We start from the raw sequence: 19,675 nt of genomic DNA on the forward strand, positions 1-19,675 counted from the left end.
GCCACAAACTGCTGTCTACATCCCTCTGTCGCCTTCTCCTCCCGTCCCTGATGGAGACTACGTCGCCTGCCCTATCACCGCTGTGATTCTGAATCGTAATGTCCTCTTTCCCCACACCATTGTCCACATCACCAACAACTGCACCTGCCTCCATGTCCTCAACTTCAGCCTGTCCCCTCAGGTACTTCCGACTGGCATTTCCCTTGCTGATCTGTCCCCACTGACCGATTGCACAGTTTCTGTCCTGGCTCCTGACCCAACGACTGCCGTCTCCAATGTCCCTACATCGCAACCCTCCCGTGAGGACTATTTCCCGGATGATCGCGGCCGATCTGCCCTCTGCTGATTCTACAGCTCTTCACAGCCTTTTGTCCTCCTACAGTGACATTTTTGACTTTGGGGACCGTCCCTTGGGTCAAACCTCTGTTGTCGCCCACCACATTGACACCGGCGAAGCCCGCCCTATTCACGGACGGCCCTATAGGGTCTCCCTCGCAGAGCGCCGTGTTATTCAAGCACAGGTGGACAGGATGCTGGCCCGCAACATCATCAAGCCTTTAAATAGTCCTTGGGCGTCCCCTGTCGTGCTTGTTAAAAAGAAAGATCAAACCTGGCGATTCTGCGTCGATTACCGCCATCTGAATGCCGTCACAAAGAAAGACGTCTACCCTTTGCCCCGAATTGACGACACTCTCGACTGCTTGCACGGCGCCAGTTACTTTTCCTCCATCGATCTTCGCTCAGGGTACTGGCAGATCGCTGTCGATGAACGGGATCGGGAGAAAACCGCCTTTGCCATCCCGGACGGCCTGTACCAATTTAAAGTTATGCCTTTCGGCCTGTGCAATGCCCCTGCGACCTTCGAGCGCATGATGGACTCCCTCCTGCGCGGTTTTAAGTGGACGACATGCCTCTGCTACTTAGATGACGTGATTGTTTTTTCGTCCACATTCCAAAGCCACCTGCATCGCCTTTCAGCCATCCTTGCCGTCTTCCGCCACGCTGGTCTTCAGCTGAACTCGAAGAAATGTACCTTCGGCCGCCGTCAGCTCAAGGTCCTTGGCCACTTGGTCGATTCTGCTGGGATCCAACCCGACCCCGACAAAGTCCGCGCCGTGCGTTCATTTCCTACTCCGCGCTCCTCCGGTGATGTGCGCAGCTTTCTCGGCCTATGTTCCTATTTCCGCCGGTTCATCCAGAACTTTGCGGAAATAGCCCGACCTCTTACCACGCTCCTCAAGAAGGACATCCTGTTCTCTTGGGGACCCCCCCAAGCTGACGCCTTCAGAGCCCTTATCAGTGCCCTCACTGCTCCACCTGTGTTGGCGCACTTTGATCCTTCAGCCCCTACGGAACTTCGGACCGATGCGAGCGGCCATGGCATTGGTGCCCTACTTGCTCAGCGGCAACGCACCAAGCTTCGCGTTATTGCGTACGCCAGCCGTCTCCTTTCTGTGTCAGAGCGCAACTATTCTATCACCGAGCGGGAATGCCTCGCTCTGGTTTGGGCTATTGCAAAATTCCGCCCTTACTTGTTTGGGCACCCTTTCTCTGTTATCACGGATCACCACGCCTTATGCTGGCTTTCTTCGCTCAAGGACCCTACTGGCCGGCTGGGGCGCTGGGCTCTTCGCCTTCAAGCGTACACATTTTGTGTCGTCCACAAGTCCGGCCGCTTGCACCAGGACGCGGATTGCTTGTCCCGTTACCCTGTCGATCCGCCTTCCTCCAACGAATGCGAAGCTGACGCCTGCGTCTTATCCATCTCGGCCTTCCGCAACATTGCGCAAGAACAGCGCTTGGATTCGTCGCTACGTCCCCTCATCGACCGCCTCACTGCCAACCGCTGTGATGCGTCCCTCGCCCCGTTTGTGCTCCATGAGAACATCCTCTACCGGCGCAATATGCGGCCTGACGGCGCTGACCTCTTGCTCGTGGTCCCTCAACACCTGCGCAGCAGCGTCCTTGAACAGCTTCATAACGTTCCCACGGCCGGTCATCTCGGAGTCTCCCGCACCTACGACAGCGTGCGCTGCCGCTTCTTTTGGCCCGGTCTATACCGTTCTGTCCGCCGTTATGTGGCCGCTTGCGAACTGTGCCAACGGCGGAAGACGCCCTCGGTTCTCCCTCCTGGGCACCTTCAGCCGATTCCCATCCCTGTAGACCCGTTTTCCCGTGTCGGCCTCGACCTGCTCGGCCCTTTTCCGCTGTCTGCTATGGGAAACAAATGGATCGCGGTCGCGACGGACTACTCCACGCGCTACGCTATTACTCGAGCGATCCCAACCAGCTGCGCAACTGATGTCGCTGACTTTCTCCTGCACGACGTCATACTCCACCACGGTGCTCCCCGTCACCTGCTCACCGATCGCGGTCGCTGCTTTCTTTCCAAAGTGGTCGCCGAACTCCTCCACTCCTGCTCCGTCCGTCATCAATTCACCACGGCCTACCATCCGCAGACGAACGGCCTCACTGAACGTCTGAACCATACCCTCACCTACATGATTTCCATGTACGTCTCCGACCATCACTGCGACTGGGATATTAGCCTCCCATTTGTTACATTCGCCTACAATTCTACGCGTCACGATACAGCCGGTTTCTCCCCCTTTTACCTTCTCTTTGGCCGCGATCCTTTGCTGCCCTTCGACAGTGTACTGCCCGCCACCGCCTCCACGAGTCCTTACGCTCGGGACGCCATCGCTCGCGCCGACGCTGCCCGTCTTGTCGCCCGCCAGAGGCTGTCGGCCTCCCAAGTCAATCAGAAACGACGTCATGACTGTCGCCGTCCTGAAGTCACCTACTCTCCTGGCTCCCTTGTGTTACTCTGGATCCCTTCCCGCCGTGTGGGCCTTTGTGAAAAACTGCTCCCCCGATATACAGGCCCTTATCGGGTCGTACGTCCGGTGACCGCGGTGACGTACGAGATCACCCCGCTACATCCGCCATCTCCGGCCGCTGCACCCCGCACCGACATCGTCCATGTGTCCCGCCTCAAACCTTACAACTCACCGTCTAGCTGGCCTGTGTAGTGTGCACTGGGACAGTGCTTTTGCCGCGAGGGGGGGTCATGCTACGGACGCTGGGAGGACGATGAAGTGGTTGGTAACGAAGACGACGCTGAGGTGTGCGCTTGTGTGCTGAGAGTCTACTCCAAGCCATCGGTTCCTTGCGTAGCAGGTTACCTCTGCTCCTTCTACTGCTGCTTCTAGCCGCCATGTATCAATATCATCCTTGTGACTGACCACTCCAATTAATCCGCTGAGAGTTTCGGACAAGATTTTGAAAGTATTTCAGCGCTGACATGGTGCCAAAGAGAAGTATTGTGAAACAGAACTGCCTTATCGGTGTGCTAAAAGCGGTCAGCGCTTGGTATGCCGGAGAAAGAGGAATTTGGCAGAATGGACACTTGAGCCCTTTGTAGACCTTCGCAACCAATCGAAATCCGCTGATGCCAACTTCCACGAGCCATATGTTCTGAGCAGCGGCTAGTTGATTGAGAGCACCAAGATGCGAGTGAGTGCACCAAGAGAGCACCAAGGTTTCTTAGTCAAGTGCTGAGATGTCCTTAGACAAACTTTCTGCAGATGCAAGCGTAGTGTCTCTTATTCTTGCACGTTGACCATTTCTCGAATTTAGCCACACATGAAGGCCAAGGATGAGGCGTTCCCCCGCAGTAGCTGCAAGATTAGCTGCTCGTTTTCACGAAGATGGCTGGTCATGTGCAACTTTTCTGTTTCTGGTGTTTTGTGCGAGTGACAGCATCCAGAGCAGCGCCGTCTGTCTTGATGAATGGGCTCCCCGCCCTGCAAGTTGAAGCAACTATTGTTGATGATGCACTTAGTCCTTCTGTCGAGTCTTGGAGAGTGCTTTGACGAGGGTAAGGCCAGTATCTAGCTGGAATGCTCCCAAAAGTCTTTTGTCACGGAGACCGAAAATGAAACGGCCAGGATTAATCGATCCCGCAGTTCACCATAATCGCAACAGACTGGCATGTTGTAGAGCAGAATGATGTATTCGTGGACTGTCTCTGTGGGCTCCTGTTCACACAAGTTGAAGCATGCTGATTCGTCAACTTCATTCTTTCAACAAAGTGTCAGTCAAACTTTCCCTTGACAAGGTGATAGTTCGTCGCGTCTTCAGTGGAGAGTGAACATGTTGAACATCTATCTGGCTTGGCGGCCCATCACGCAGAGTAATGTTTGCGCCTGCGTCCCTGGTCTTGCCTGTTGAGACCGGATGCGTGGCGGTAATCGTCAAAGTCCAGCATCCAGGCTGATCATTCCGATGACCGGTCGAATGTGATCGCTGTGGGCGGCTTCAGTGCAAAGCTCGATGAACTGGCAGTTGCTGCCTTAGCCATCACGGTGGCTTCAGACCACTGAGGATGACAAGAATCTCTTCAGAGACAACAGCTTCCCGCTACTCACATGTCGTGAGTTGGGAGCAAGTGCGGAGAAAGATGACTCTCCAGATGACTGGCAGGGAACAGAAGAACATTCTTTAGAGGGACAGGAAAGTGTACGCTTGCCCTTTGACCTGCGCCGGGAGAGGAGGGCACGCTCTCCGTTCAAATTAGAAGGCACTTGGCTGTGGGGTTAGACGGCACCATACCACACTACTAGCGCTCCAGATATTGCACCCCACATCAGACCTCAAGCACCAGCAGCATCATTGGACTCGCTTAGAAAGTGGGTGAAACCTCCAGCAGTGCAGCGCCACAAAATGGAACGATTCCATTGAAAGGTGATGCTACACCTTGTGCCGTGTCTCTGAACATAGACCGTGCGAACTTTCATTTCATTCCTTTGATCCCTGTTTTTCTGCGCATATTGGTGGTTAGAGTTCATTCCATGTTTACTGTTCTCATGTCAACTTATGTGCTACTTTAGAAGTGTGTTGTGCTCATTCATCATGTAAGCACGCGCGAGTTAAAAGGTGCACTGAAGAGAAATCAAGGAAACAACTCGTCTTTTTACCGCTCGATCTACACACACTCCGAGCATTCTTAGAAACCTCGAATTATTGTCCTGTGCAGCCGATTTCCCTACTTTAAATCAGATTAAAGTCTGTAAACTGACTGCAATAGGACTCGGGTTATTTCTTCTACACTATGCAATTACATGCGAGCACGACGACTGTATGAAATGAACAGACCGATTCTGGTGGTGATCAACAATGTTCGAGGGGCAGCAAGCAAGGATGTCAGAACAAAGTTCACTGCTCAAAGGAAGTTCGGAAGCCTGCCACGAGATTAGCTGCGAGCCTCAGCTTACAGTCGGCCCTTGGTCTCGGCAGAAAAACAGCAATCCTAGTGACTTACGAGGGTTGACACGTCAAGTGAATTGGAGCAGTAGTTTGAGCATTTCACACCAAGAGTCAACTCTGTCATTCATTTTGAGAATGGCAGCCCTATTCTGATGAAGTGGTAGACTGAGAAGGACAGCTCAAGGGTACAGTACGCTATGCAGTAAGAAATTTCAAAGAGATAACTACAGGCCTGAGGGAAAACTACATCGAGAAGAAGCAATAATGACAGTTTCTCACCATGTCGCGTCTTGAGATGTTAACAAGCAGGTGATCCGAAGTTACTGCTCAGTAAGATTGCATGGTGCCAAAATGGTTGTGCTTTCTGATCCATCATAGAGCAAGGTGTGGTATCCACGACAGAACAACTGGTGGGGAGTGTTGCCACTGGTTGCAATTAAAAAAAGACCCAGAACTGAAGCTAAAAGCGGCCAAACATAGCCACGCTTAAAGCGTGACGCTGTTTCGAGTGGAAGCCGTAGACTGAACTTGATTCATGGAATCTCTATTAGCGAGTGCAGCTTCATTTTTGTTGCACGTCTGATTTTTGTCAAGTTCATATAGGAGGGCATGCACTATCAGCATTAGAAAATGTAACACAATTTTCAGTGCGCCTTGCACAAGGTGTGAAGAGGGGCTTTTGCCACAAGAGTCTCTGTGCGATGCCACTGCATGCCATAAACTCAAACGCAATATGTGATCAAGTGCACGCTAATTCTTTACAGTTGCTTCATTTACGACTCCAGCCCGATGAAGGATCCCCCACAAGAAAGGCATAAGCAGTTTCAGTATGCCTTCATGGCTCTTCGTGCTTTCTATGTGACCGGGATATATGGCAAGCAGCCACTGAGGTGCAGACGAGGCATTTGGAAGCCGCTGTACGAGTTTTATCATCATTTGCTTTAGGAACTGGAAGCAGCACTCTCTCAAGGCACTTTGGTGTAGTGAAATGTATCTGAAGATGTAACCTCCTTTGGAGTCTCGTTTCAGGCACGTGTAGGATCCCGAGCTACACTAGACACGCGTAGGGATGCCTTGATGCACACCATTCCCACTGGCAAGGAGTGTACGGTTTAAAAAAAGGGGGGCCAGTAAATGCGCCGAAATGAGGTTCAAAGTAGCCAGGGAGCCAGCCTGAAATTTTCATTGCCATACAGGGTCATAAAAAGTAGCCAATTTGGAGTAAAGTAGCTACCACCACCAACCCTGCTAATAGGTCAAACACAGTGGGAAGAAAGGAGGAGGTGATACCTGTATGTTCTCTGCACAAAGGTGTTGCAGGTGCATGCAGCAAAAGGAGGCTGCAGTCTGAACAATCAAATGCTAGAAGTACAAACAGCATATCACCTAGAGAATGCTTGAAAAGCTCAGTCAACATGTCTGTGGGAGGTACACAGCAGTGGTATGGCTTGCAATGTTGCATTCAATGAGAGCAGACTTTGAATGATCTCCAGTACAAATGCTGGTTTCTGGGGGTTTAGCATCTATCCCAAAGCGACTGAGGCTATGAGGGACGCCATAGTGAAAGGCTCCAGAAGTTTCTTTAACGGGTTCCTTAAAGTGCACTGACATAGCACAGTACACAGGCCTCTAGAATTTCGCCGCCATTGAAATTTAACCACCACAGCCAGGATCGAACCCGTGTCTTTCAGGTCAGCAGCCAAGCGCCATAACTAATGAGTCACTGCGGCGGCTCCCAGTACAAATGCATATCCCCTATTAAACACAAGTCTGATGTGCACAGTGATGAAGAATGAAAGGCTAAATGTCTTGAGTGAACAGAATAGGAGCACAGCCTCTAGTAATCCATGGTTAATCAGCGCAAATTAGACTACGACAGAGGAGAAGACAACAACATGGCAAAAGCACTGAAATTTGAGAACATCTCTGCTCTTTTCCAACACCACAACTAATTCACGCGCGAGTTAAAAGGTGCACTGAAGAGGAATCAAGGAAACAACTCGTCTTTTTACCGCTCGATCTACACACACTCCGAGCATTCTTAGAAACCTCGAATTATTGTCCTGTGCAGCCGATTTCCCTACTTTAAATCAGATTAAACGTCCCGCCTCCTGCCTTTTTTTTTTGAACTTGATGCTGAAGGTAGGAGGAGTCAACCAACGCATGGAGGGCCTTTCAGCCTGTCCCGTGGCAGCTTGCCGCTCTGCCATCGGCGGAGTGATACGTAAATCAAAGAGTTCTATTGAACACATACAGCTCGCCTAAACAAAGAAGGTGAGGATCAGAGCCCTGCTAAGCAAGGCTCTCACAACTAGCGAAAACCGGCCACTCGTGGTAGTGGGGAATTTCAATGCGCATCATCAGGCCTGGGGGTACTCTAATCAGTGCTCAAAAGGTAGACAATTATGAGAGGACATGCACGACCAGAAGTTTTCGTTACACACTGACCCCGAGAGCCCCACGTGAGTGGGCAACAGTGTTAGTGTGGATGCGTCCCCGGATCTCACCCTCTGAAAAAGCGTCCATGGCCCCAAATGGCACAATTCGTAGTTAAATTTTGGGAGCGACCACTACATACTGGTATCCATCCTCAACGAAGGCCCTAAAACACGCAGGGCATGCACGCCGGCCACCGTCGAATGGGACCAGTTTAGAGCAATCAGATCCAACCAGGAAGGGAAGCACTTTTGCGACATCTGGAGATGGGAAATGGGAAAACAGCTAAAATCGAGCGTCATGGAAGCTACCAAAACCTTAGAAGGGGAGGATGCCTGAGATTGCTGAAAGTCACCTCCTGCATATGTGGGAGGCTAAGCAAAGCATGGAAACACATCTGAAGCAGCAGAAATGGAACCGCACCCTCCGGAGAAGGTTGGCGCGACACAATAAGAAATTGAGGATTACTCTTAAATTATGTGAACAAAATTGGGGCAGAAAATGTGACTAGATGAAGGGAGCGATGACCCTCTCTAAAACGTGGGGTATCTTCTGCCATTTGCTTGGCCCGGAAAAGTCGAAAACCCAATCGGAAGTCACACTCTCCAAAGCTCGACGCTCATTTGATGGCAGCGATGACGATTTCATGCAGAAACTAATAGAACCCTATGTGGGTGAGACCCAACAAACTCCCCTTCAGACTATGATGGTGCGCCCAATGAGGCGCTTGATGCCCCCTTCACGGAAGCGGAAGTTAGAGCTTAATTAGTTAGACTCCGCACAAAGTTTGCCCTGGGTCCCGATGGGATTACAAATACTCCGATGATACCTCGACAGGTTACCTCGATAGGTTACCTAATGGAATTCATGCAAGAATGCTGGGAAGAGGGCGAGCTGCCACAGCAATGGAAATCGGCAAATGTCATCTAAATACCTAAGCTGGGCAAGCCTCCGCAGCTAGGGAATCTCAGGCCCATATCACTTAGCTCGTGCGTAGGAAAGCTAATAGAACAAGTCATCCAGACGAGATTAATCGGATACCTGGAAAAGCAAGACCTCCTGCCGCACATAATGATCGGGTTCCGCCCTCATCTGTGCACGCAGGATATCATGCTGCAAATTAAGCATGACATCGTCGACTCGCGGTCGAAGGATGCGAAGGTGATCCCAGGGCTAGACTTGATGAAAGCCTCCGACAACATAAGGCACGAGTCTGCTCAAACGTCTCGGTAATCTAAATGTTGGCACTAAAACTTTCAACTATGTGTGAAATTTCCTTTCCAGTAAGATGGCCTGCGTAAAATTCCAGTCTACTGAATCTTCCACTATTGGGCTGGGCAACAAGGGCACCCCCCAGGGATCGGTGTTGTCCCCTACTCTTTAACGCAACCCGGTTGTGTGCGCGCTACCCGGGCAGTTGGAGCGAATAAAGGAACGAGCAAAAGGCGGGTATTAAAAGAAAAGAATTTAATGAGCTGGTACAAGCTTTCATATTCAGCAGAGTCAGCTACTGTACACCTTATCTCGATTTCAAGTCTGCGGAAAAGATGATAATTGATGGGTTAATACGTAGATGCGTCAAGCACGCGCAGGGCCTGCCCATGTGCACGTGCATCCACGGAGCGACTTCTATAGCTCGGGATGCACAACACGTGGGCGAAACTGGTGGAAGCGGTGCGCGCAGCACGGATTGATAAGATAGCCACAAAAATGGACAGGACTATCCTGGCTATAGTAGGAATCAGTCCGAACAGGGGGCCCTACACCGAAGGCAGAAATTAAGGAGCAAAATCAGGAGGTGGCTAACCATCCCCCCTTTACCTAAGAATATGCAACCCGAGCATAGTAAGACCAGAAGGGAGAAAAGAGCGGAAACCACTGGTCTCCGGTATAGTAAAATGCTCTCAGAGCAGGTAGCGTATGTGGACGCCACAAGTGGCCGCGATGGACGAGCGGTAGCCGCGGTAGTAGATGGCCACGGAAATGCCGTTACGGCTGCCTCCCTAAGGGTGTGCTCCGCTGTAGTGGTGGAGGAAGTTGTGGTAGCGCTCACCTGCGTTGGCACAGAAGGAAATTCCATCACAGGCGACAGTGGAACTGCCATCCAAAATTTTCGTGCAGGAAAAAATCTCGTCCGGGGCGGCAAAGATTCTCAACCAGCAACAAAGTGCGAGGAAAATTACGTTGATCTGGACACCTGTGCATGCCACCGCCCCCGGCAATGAGGCGGCTCATGAACTAGCTCGAAGTTTATACCACCGGGCTAGTAGGACCCCCTCGGGCAGAGTGGTGAAAGCTTGGCAAAATATGGGGAAATTACTTAACATTACGGATTGGAACATAGGCTGGTACCCCCACCAGACCCGTCTTAATAAGCAGGCAGTGGCATGGAAATGACTCCATACATACACATAGCCATACCCGATCCTGGCGAACCATATGTTCCAGCAGGTAAGATCACACGGGTGTACATACTGCGGGTTGAGAAGGTTCCTCGACCATATAATCCGGGAATGCCTGAATTCTCCTGGTAGGGCACTGAATACCAATTCCAAAGAATTCTGGGAGACCCTGCTGCGTAGTTCAGATCCTGAGCTCCGGCTCCGTCTCATCCGACCAGCTGAAGAGGCTGCCGAGATATAAGACCTCCCGGCTAGCATGTAAAGCGGTGCCTCCTGCCTCCCCGGCCTAGTACCGAAGGAGGTGGGGAATGCCATTTCTGTTGGAAAATAAAGTTATTTCCTTCTCCTCCTGCTCCGTGGACCTAGTCTGCGGCTATGTTGTCTGCGACTCAAACTTTATATTCACAGAAACCCAAAAAACAAAATAAAAGCGAAACCAAAGCTGCCATGGGACTGGCTGAAAGGCACGACATGCATTGGTTGACTTCTCCTGCCTTCAGCGTTGAGTTCAAAAAAAGGTGGGAGCCGGGACGTTTAATCCGATTTAAATTAGGAAAATCGGCCGCACAGGAGAATAATTCTAAGTTTCTAAAAATGCTCGGAACGGTAGATCGAGTTCCCACCGTAAATAAGACGAGTTGAGATTCCTCTTAAGTGTACCTTTAAGGGAGCGAAATTGGCACGTGCATCAGCATCTCTTCAGTCATTCTAACAAGCCATGAAATAGCTTTCCTTGATGACACTTGATTTTGCCTGGCGTATTTTTTTTGCTTTAGGATCTTTTGTTAATGCATGGGTAAACCATTTGTAATTAGGATTCCTGGTGCGGCTTCACTGAATTTTTGTTCCTTGTTTTCTTTGTATCTCCACCTTCTTTGTGCATATAAAACTGTTTTCTTTTTCCGAATAAACATTCAGTTGCGAGCGAGTGCTTGTGTCGTGTCATCTTTTTATCTGCCGCCTTCATCTTTTTTATGCTCGTTAACCATGAATAGGTACCAACTAGCCCAACTTCTCACATTAACGCTCCCCAGTAATGGCTGCAGGTGGTGCTATCAATCATGTGCGCAGCATCACTCCTCAAATCTCTCCCGACTAGCCCGCAGCACCTCAGGAGTACTACTCTCGTTACACCACGACCACACTCCTAGTACCTCCACAATGATGTCCTGTATAGCTGTGCAATGGTCTAATCAAATAGCAGAAGGTTACACTGTCAATGTTCATATCCCCAAAGCGTTGGCACAAGGAGCACTGTTGGAGTTTGAGCACAGTGTTTGTTCAATGAGGGTGCCAGTTTGCCTGCAATGCTGCAGTGTTGGTGACAGTGTGACAATCACATACAGCAATGTTGAACACAGCAAACTCACTTGAGCCTGCTGCCCTTACTGCCCTAATCAAGTGAAGCAGAGAACATCTTGGAAGTCTTCTTCAGTGCATGTCGCCATAATGTAGGATTGATGGATGCCTACTTGGCTCTGAACCTTCCTACAGCTTGAAGACACCATTTTACTAAGGCAGCTACAGCCTGGCCCAGTACTATGCTGAACTCAGTGTCAGTCTACAGAAAGTTAGTGCCCTAGAAAATTAGGCAGAGTTCTGACTCCGCTGCTGTGTGCTGGGCTGCGTAAGCAAAGATCTGCTTGGTGTGCACGAATCGAAGTAAAGAGAAAGAAGCTAGATCAGAAATCAGAGAAGGTTCACCAGATGGCAAAGACAATACGGTAAACTGTCACCAGGAGACAGAGACTAAGACGAGGGACCGTGATATTCTGTAGGCATATCAAATAGAAGGGGTGTAGAAGTTGGTGTGTGAATTAGATCATTGATATACCATGATTAGGCACACACTGGCTACAGAAATAGTCTTGCATGATCTAAGTGACCTCTTACTTGTTAAAAGATGCATCATTGCTTAATCAAGACAAAATGGCTGTGCTTTATGCTAGATTTGAGCTGTTGCCACAGTGGAGTGCAAACCCACCTATTAGTGTCGGATCAGCATCATTACGGCTGATGGCAGTGGTCACATGTTCATTATCTAGTAAATTGATTTAACACTACTGAACAGAGCACAGTAATCTAAATGTCAGGTATTTAGAATGGCAGTGCAGAATTGTTGCTTGGAACAGAAGCAATAAAGCACATTCTCATTTGACTATGGGCTCACATGGAGCGTATAATTACTGCAGTGGTAAAAAGAAATGCAGGTGTCAGAACAGTTCATACGGGGTTGACTGCTCTTCGAAGGTGGCCTTATCTGCGGCTGATTCAGGCCATGAAATACAATCCTTCTGGAATAACGCTGTAACTGAGTGCACTGCCATGCATTTCATCCAAAAAAGCGTGGGGATCTGCTTCTTTGTTATGCACCCCATAGTTGCTAGGCACTGGTGCTGGATCTCGAGGTAATGAAGGTGGCCACATACAGGGACAGCAGCCAAACATATGGTAAGCTTGATATACACTTCCAGGCTTCCAATGAATCAACATTTTTAATTGTTGCACGAGGAATCTTGTGTGGAGAATTATACTGTGTTTACTTTGTGAAATTTATGACTTCCTGAGCAGTTACCAATACCATTGTCATACGGCAGTCCTCAAAGGCATTTTCAGCAAAGGAGTATCGTTTCTCCAAAGGAGGAAGACCTGAAAGGAGTAGCGATGCTGCTACACGTGCAACTCAATAATGGGACAGTCGGACTTCAGAGCCCCTAGCATTGCATGAAGGGGCAGAAGCGAGAGCTTCAAAACTGAAGTGGAGTAATTTATTCATTTGTTGAGCTTGCAAACTTATTTAAGCATACTTCATTCATGAAAGAATTACTGAGAGCTTTGCTTGTCAGCAATAGCAGGTCTTTATTGCCCTGGCCATTATGGGTGGCTGGTGTTGCTGCTCCATACGAGACTATAGCCCAGTTTAAAGACAAGCAAAAAAACTAGATCCAGACAGACATTTTTATGTATCAGTATGATGGTTTCAGGTACCTTTAGCTGCTTCTACAATGGATGGTGTTATGATTGCAGCTTCTCGAAGGCCGCTCCTTTGGGCTTCAAATGTCTCTGACGGCCACCTTTGCCTCCAAGGCTCTCTGTGGCAAAGGTGCAACACTTATGGCACTTAAATGTGTACTGTGCACCTTTGAACGGAAGGATATAATTCTCTAAGGCCTTTGCAGTGCCCGTGTGACAGAGGTATGCAACATTTTTCATTGCTCAATTGGATAAGTTTGTGTGCCAGGATGGTGCAAGATGTCCCCGAGGACTAGACTGAGGGAACTGTATAATGGAAGTGAATTGAAGTGAAAAGAAAACAAGCATGGTGTGCATGGGCAGGACAACAGTGAGGATGAGATGGAACAGGGACCAAGGAAGGTGCAACAGTTGGTACAGACAACATAGCAAACAACCAGGGGACTAAGAAACTGAGGCCATTCTTAAATTACCATGAACAAAACAAAGTGGTGGATCACCACTGTTGGTGAGGTGGGACTGCACTTCACCCCTGAACATTTCCAATTCTCCAACTTAAAAGTTATGCAACAGTGTTAGAATGGTACGATGTACTACCGGCAGCAAAAGTTTACGGGACGAGATTTCTTGGAAAAACGTTTATTGTAGCTCTACCTCTCTACCCAGTCGCCTTATATTGTTACAAGAGGAAGGAACCTGTAGGCCCCAACTATTTTCATGCATTTTAAGCAAATGGCTTGAGTCACTGAGCAGGAAGAAATTTTTTTCCGCACACACATCCCGTAAACTTCTGCTGGTGATAGTACATCCACTCATACAGATAGCAGTGATCCAAAGGCTTCCACCAACACAAAAAGAACAATGTACAAGGATGGAAACTTGGGCGAGCTGGTATGGGTACCGATTGGGTGAAACAACTCATTTGTGTGTTTTCTTTTTCTTTCAATCTTTGATCCAGTTGAGCTGTTTCACCCAATACGCAATGTACAAACGACGAAGACATTTCGATGTTCACTGAACACCTTGCCAAGACGTTTAGGCCATGTCAATGGGAACCGAGTTCAAAATCTGTTTGTGCACGCATGGACTATAAGTGCTCTTCTGTCTTGTATTTTGCTCTATGCAGTTATTAGTTGACCATAAAGTTTGTTGCTGTACATCTGTTCCTGTCCTTTGTCCATCTGTCCCTGCCCTTTGATCATGCAAGACCACAGGATTCAAAATAGCCTCGCTCTGCTCATGACATGTAAAATTTTTTTCGCACAGTGTGCAGCTACACATCACTAGAGCTGCAACAACACGCGAGCCTGGCTATGTATACTCATTTTTCACATGATTACGCTGCTACACACACTAAAAAAAAACTGGTGCACGTAGGCAGCCTCGCATGCATTTAGGGTTTATGGGTTTTTTAACGTCCAAAAGCAACTCAGGCTATGAGGGACGCGATAGTGAAGGGCTCCGGAAATTTCGACCACCTGGCGTTCTTCAACGTGCACTGACATAGCATAGTACATCAGCCTCTAGAATTTCGCCTCCATCGAAACTCGACCGGCGCGGCCGGGATCGAACCCACGTCTTTTGGGCCAGCAGCTGAGTGCCATAACCACTCGGCCACTGCGGCGGCTCGCATGCTCCCATGCTATTTATGCAAAGTTCCATGCAGCTAGGATAAAATGTACGCACAGGACTTGTGTAACGAACTGTGGTCAACAAGGGCATAAATTAATCATTAATGACAAAGTTAGCAATCCATTTCTTCTTCCTCACTTCTGATCTGTAGTCAGTAGAAGTTTAAAGCAACGGCTTTTCGTTTATGGACCTCATGTAAGCATCCTGGTAATGATGCCAAGACAGGCATGTTTGCCTGCCATGGTGCACATGAAATGGTTGTAATACAAGCAAAGGGACCACACAGTCACTGCTCTCGTGTCACTAAAAGTGTGCATCATTAATGACAGGATGTTGCTAATGCAGTCTGGCAGTGCAGGCCCTCGAAAGGCGTCACCGACCTTGCACATGTACTGCATACCATAGCACCATGCATGTACGTACTACGTACGACAGTACAGTACCACAGCAACGTGTGGACAGCTGAGACGTGCACTAAAATGTGCCTCGAACATGCAATGCTAAACATAGACAAGCGTAACCACAAACAAGCACCTCAAACACACACCAAATCTGGATTAAAGCCATACCGCTACAGAACACACCACCTTACACTCAAAAAAAGCTGTTCAAATCTTAGTTTGTGCTCACCACCGGTCCAAGATATCACCTGGAAAGGAGAAGGGTCCAACATAAAGAAACACAAAATGAACAAAGAAACTGTACCAGCAGGTATCAAACATTATCTCTCAAGCACACCTTTCATAACAGCGATAGAGTTTCCTCCGCACTTTCCGCAAGAAAAAAAAGGGGGGGGGGCACGTGAGCGCAGGGCAGAATTATTTCTTTTTCTAGCCCATCCTAACGTATGTCTTGTCTTAGTACGCATAGTACAGCAAAAAAGGTAGAAAACAATGCAATAGCCTTGTTGCAACAGCCATCGGAAGACGCAAACGCCAAATGAAGGGTGGTGCATATCACTCTTTTCGAGGGTCATGCCGCAGTAGGACGGAACACATCGCTCGCCCGAGACCAGACACGCATAGAGCAAACAGCAACACGCCGCTTACCAGAGACCCGGAGACAGGAGACAAACGCATAGAACAAACGCTACTGCAGCCGGCCGGCAGTGGGCTGGATCATCGCCTCTTCTAGGATGTTTAGATCGGCTGGGCAAGCGGGCGTCTGGGTTCAAGACTTATTTATGAAAAAAAAAACAACGATAACGTTTCACGTCATATCCGCCGAGCAAAGAAACCTGTCCTCCTTTCCACTTATGTTCCGGGCGCGCATGCGCAGTTGAGCAGAGTTTGTTCTCCCGAAGTTCAAGTCTGATCCCACGGCTAGTTCCTGCTTTTTTAGGCGTCGTCTGAAATCAAGGTTCTATTTAGTTGTCCAAAGTGAGCGGATAACAATTATCGAAGCCAGTGAAGGTCACGAGCCTCCAGAAAGGAACCTGCACGAAACGTCGGGCCCGAAAATCGACGAAGACAACTTGAGGTAAGCCTGTGTTATTGGTTTAAAGATGCCACATGCCAAGCATATGATTTGGGTTCTGTTTCTTTCACTTTAGCAAATACAAGGCGTCCACGAAGCACGGCTTGTTGGATAAAATCAACTTTTTTGGCTTCATAAACGTCTGGCACAAATGATTCAGTTGGGAAGGAGCAAGAACCAAGCAAGGCGGTTGGGCGCACGCTAACAACCTTGCTCGTTTTCGGTCGTTCTTGGCTGTGCTATAAGTTGCTGCAGCGCAGCACACGCATATGTTCCTGTAAAAACTTATTAGCCCGAACTCAGAGCAAAGGTTTTTCCCTGTTATTCCCTGCTTTCGAAAAGCGGAACAGAAACTATTCCCTGTTTGTTTTCCCCGCTGTGTTCGCTGCTGCAATTCTCTAAGCGGGAATTATAGTCTCGAAATGGCGCCAACACGAAGAATGCCTAGTGAGCAAGAGCTAATCGTAATAGAGTCTATGAAGAGCCATCCGCTCTTGGCTCGGGCTTCTGCCGACCTAACAAACTCATACACAGCTGTTCAAAAGCGCGAGCTGTGGATCCAGCTTGCGTCGATTCTCAACAACAAGGAGTCGGCCGTTTAAAAACATGATGTCTTTGCCTTGCGCCTTGCTAGCACTGTTTATTCCATCTGTGGTGTATTTTAGTCTCGGAGGAGGTGCAGGAATGCATAGACAAGTGGTTGAGCATTATTGATTGCTTCTCTTTTGCTAGTGCTCTTTTAGTTTCATGGTTTGCCAGTACCAATCAGCCGCACCTTTTACCCTGTTACAGCAGAGGAGATGAACGGGGAGCCTCAGCAAGTTGTCGACAAGACACACGGAGCCCCACAGATCGTGAGTTGGCTTTCCATTATTCAAGCTCCATACTACCCTTTCTGGCAGCTGATTGAAAGTAATAGCACTATACTCTCTGGCAGCATTTGCAGCAGTGGCCAAAATACTGCAGTGATTCTACAGTACACACAAAACTATATCTCTCTGGCTTTGCCACGCAGTGCAGAATGTTTATTTCTCTTGCAGTGAGGCTGTGACAGTCTAGCAGTCTAGCAAATGTGCACATGAAATATGCTACTACAATGCTGCCCAAGATTGCTGTCCTGTATATTTTTGTCAAGTCCTCTAACACATTGTACCAAATGTTTTGCGTATTCCACCACGTGATGAGCACATTTTCTTTCCCGACAGCTACACCGGTGCCCTCGCCGCAGCCCTCACAGCAGCACACACCAGAGCCCCCACTGCAGCCCTCAACGCGTGCCACGCCTAGCCTTCTTGGGAAGCGACGGCGAGACGATGGGGCCAATAAGGTGCTGCGCCAGATGCTGTATGAATCGCATCGTTTGGATTCCCTTACTGACGCCCGGAACCGCCAGGACGCTGCTTTTCAGCAAAGCATGCTGGAGGTGTGTACTCGCTGCGCACACTGCACTTTGAAGAGTTGAAGCCGTCACCTGAAGCATAAATATCAGTGCTCTCTTTTGAGCACCTCTACTTCTGTTTTGACGCCTCTTGTGGGAGGTGGTAGGGACAGCTGAGTTTATGAAAGTGACACGAGTCTTCTACAGCCATACTTTGTCTAAAATATCTCAGCACCTGAAATTTTACATAAAGCTTAAGCGAGATCTCAAAATTGGTTGTCAGTAATAATTTGTAATTGGAAGTATTTTTACATGCAGGCCATATGGGAGGTGACAGATGCTGTGCAGGCGTCAAATGGTCAGCAAGAGCTGCTCATCCAGAATGTGAACCTACTGACGCTAATCTTACAAAAGCAGCTTGAGCCACCTGCACCACATTGAATTTTTCATATTTATGTCATTATTTGCTTGTTTTTATTTTTATGAAAGAACCTCTTCATATGTTTATATTTATTCAAGAACATTATTTACTTCTCTGCCAGGTGCAGACTCATTGAACTATTTTTAGTTTGCTTGTTAAAATTTCTGTTTTATGTGTTTGTTTATTTACATTGTCTGCTTCTCTGTCAGGTTTCTGTTTTTGTATTTATTCAAGATCATCTCTGCCATGTGCCATAGCATCATTTTTTTAATTCTTGTAAGCTCTGCAGGCCCGGATGCTTCACACTGTTTATTTTCTTCCAGTTATGTAATTTAAGCTCTGCCAGGTGTGAAAGCCTCCTATACTCTTTTATTTTCCATTCCTTTCAAATGTTTACCTGCAGCTGTGGCAGGTGCACAAGGTGCAATTTCTAGTGCTTGTTTTCTTTCATTGCAATATGTGGGCAAGTGCAATATGTGGGGCAAAGTTGTTCTGAAGTGACTGTAGTTATGAAGGGCATCATAATATGGGGATTCTGGATAAATTTTGAACACTTCGATTTTGTGTCTGTTAAGGTTGTTTGCATGTTCCTGAGTCGTTTTTTTTTCGCATTACTTTTCCTGCTTTTCCGTAAAGTGTCCATTGTGTGCATTGTAACATGTTCTATCCTCAGTAGACCCGAGGAAAAATGAGGCTTGCCAGCATTCGTCCAAAGTCGCTTCTGAACTAGTGTTGAATGCAGGCAAAAAAAAATTTGGCGGATGCTTGAGCTCCGCCTTTAAAGGTATGATGCAACAATGTTAATGTCTCTCGTTTGTGGGTCCCTTTACAACTTCAAACGCAGCCATGTTGGCATCATCGTCTGTGATACTCGTGTGTCTTTTACACGTAACATGATTTTTTAGTCCAGTAAAATCTACGAAGAGCAATGTCTTGTGTAGCACTTGCTGTGCATTCCACCAGTTATGTAATATGTTTCAGCAAAGTGCAAACCAGGGCTACATCGGGCCTACAAGTCTGCACAACGTGCCAAACCTGTGATTACTAGCATTCAAGCTGGCAGTCAAGATGAAGCTTTTTTTTAAGGGGCAAACAGCGTGTAAGACTTAGACGGAAAGCAAAGAAAACATAGGACGAGTGCTCATCCTGTGTTTTCTGTGCTTTCCGGCTATGTCTTTCGCACTGTTCGCCTTAAAAATGTACAGCCAACTCGCCCGTTTGGCCAGAGTGTAAGATACAACTGTTATTGTGCAATCTCTGCGCAGCACTCGACAAGGCATATGCAAATCACTGTTGATGCTGCATGCTTTTGTTTCCCTGCTGTGTGTTACAGTTGGCAAACTAGTATGAACAGCTGTGGCGAAAAAAATTATTGTGACCAATGAATAAACGTGGTGCAAAAACAAACGCTTTACTGGTTCCTAGCAGTCTCCACACCACACTTTTCCCTCGTGCACATTCATCAAACACATAGTTACAGCAAGCAACTGTTTGCCTAAGTGGGCAGGTCGACGTAAGCAACGGCGAAAGACGGTGTACAAGGATGCATTTCACTTGTTGGACGAGCTGTTTCGGCGTGTATTTCGACTTGAGAAGGAGAAAGTGCAGTAGCTGTGCGGCAAGCTTGCTGATGCACTGAAAGGCGTACTGGTGACCACTGCCGGTGGAGCAGCAGTTGGTGTGTGCACT

The 19,675-nt window shown here is 48.3% G+C and overlaps 2 protein-coding genes across 7 annotated transcripts in view; one reads left to right on the forward strand and one right to left on the reverse strand.

Moving 5' to 3' along the window:
* LOC144116115 (uncharacterized) overlaps nucleotides 1-15,885 on the reverse strand; it is a 42,635-nt gene extending 26,750 nt beyond the window's left edge. For 5 of the 6 annotated variants that reach the window (XR_013311741.1, XM_077650797.1, XM_077650795.1 and 2 more), the window contains exons 1-2: nucleotides 15,761-15,885; nucleotides 15,342-15,360 (exon numbers count right to left, since the gene is read on the reverse strand). Coding sequence is in view for 5 of the 6 variants with exons in the window: in XM_077650797.1 (XP_077506923.1) it covers nucleotides 15,342-15,360; nucleotides 15,761-15,790 (49 nt within the window). In the remaining variant the exon portion in view is untranslated. Of the gene's footprint in view, nucleotides 1-15,303; nucleotides 15,361-15,760 lie in introns of all 6 variants that reach the window. The other variant, XM_077650796.1, reaches the window with a different exon arrangement.
* Nucleotides 15,847-19,393, forward strand: LOC144127765 (uncharacterized). Its single transcript, XM_077660660.1, has 5 exons — nucleotides 15,847-15,863; nucleotides 16,071-16,190; nucleotides 16,980-17,041; nucleotides 17,393-17,610; nucleotides 17,884-19,393. The coding sequence occupies exons 1-5, from the start codon at nucleotides 15,847-15,849 to the stop codon at nucleotides 18,004-18,006; spliced, it is 540 nt and encodes a 179-aa protein (XP_077516786.1). The 3' UTR covers nucleotides 18,007-19,393.
* The last annotated feature ends 282 nt before the right edge of the window (nucleotides 19,394-19,675 follow it).

Source organism: Amblyomma americanum, chromosome 1 (genome assembly GCF_052857255.1).
Source record: "Amblyomma americanum isolate KBUSLIRL-KWMA chromosome 1, ASM5285725v1, whole genome shotgun sequence".
NCBI lineage: Eukaryota > Metazoa > Arthropoda > Arachnida > Ixodida > Ixodidae > Amblyomma > Amblyomma americanum.

Coding starts and splice junctions, on each gene's coding strand:
- LOC144127765 (XM_077660660.1), top strand. Junction 16,191..16,979: donor ATCGACGAAGACAACTTGAG/GTAAGCCTGTGT, acceptor ACCCTGTTACAG/CAGAGGAGATGAACGGGGAG. Junction 17,042..17,392: donor CACACGGAGCCCCACAGATC/GTGAGTTGGCTT, acceptor CTTTCCCGACAG/CTACACCGGTGCCCTCGCCG.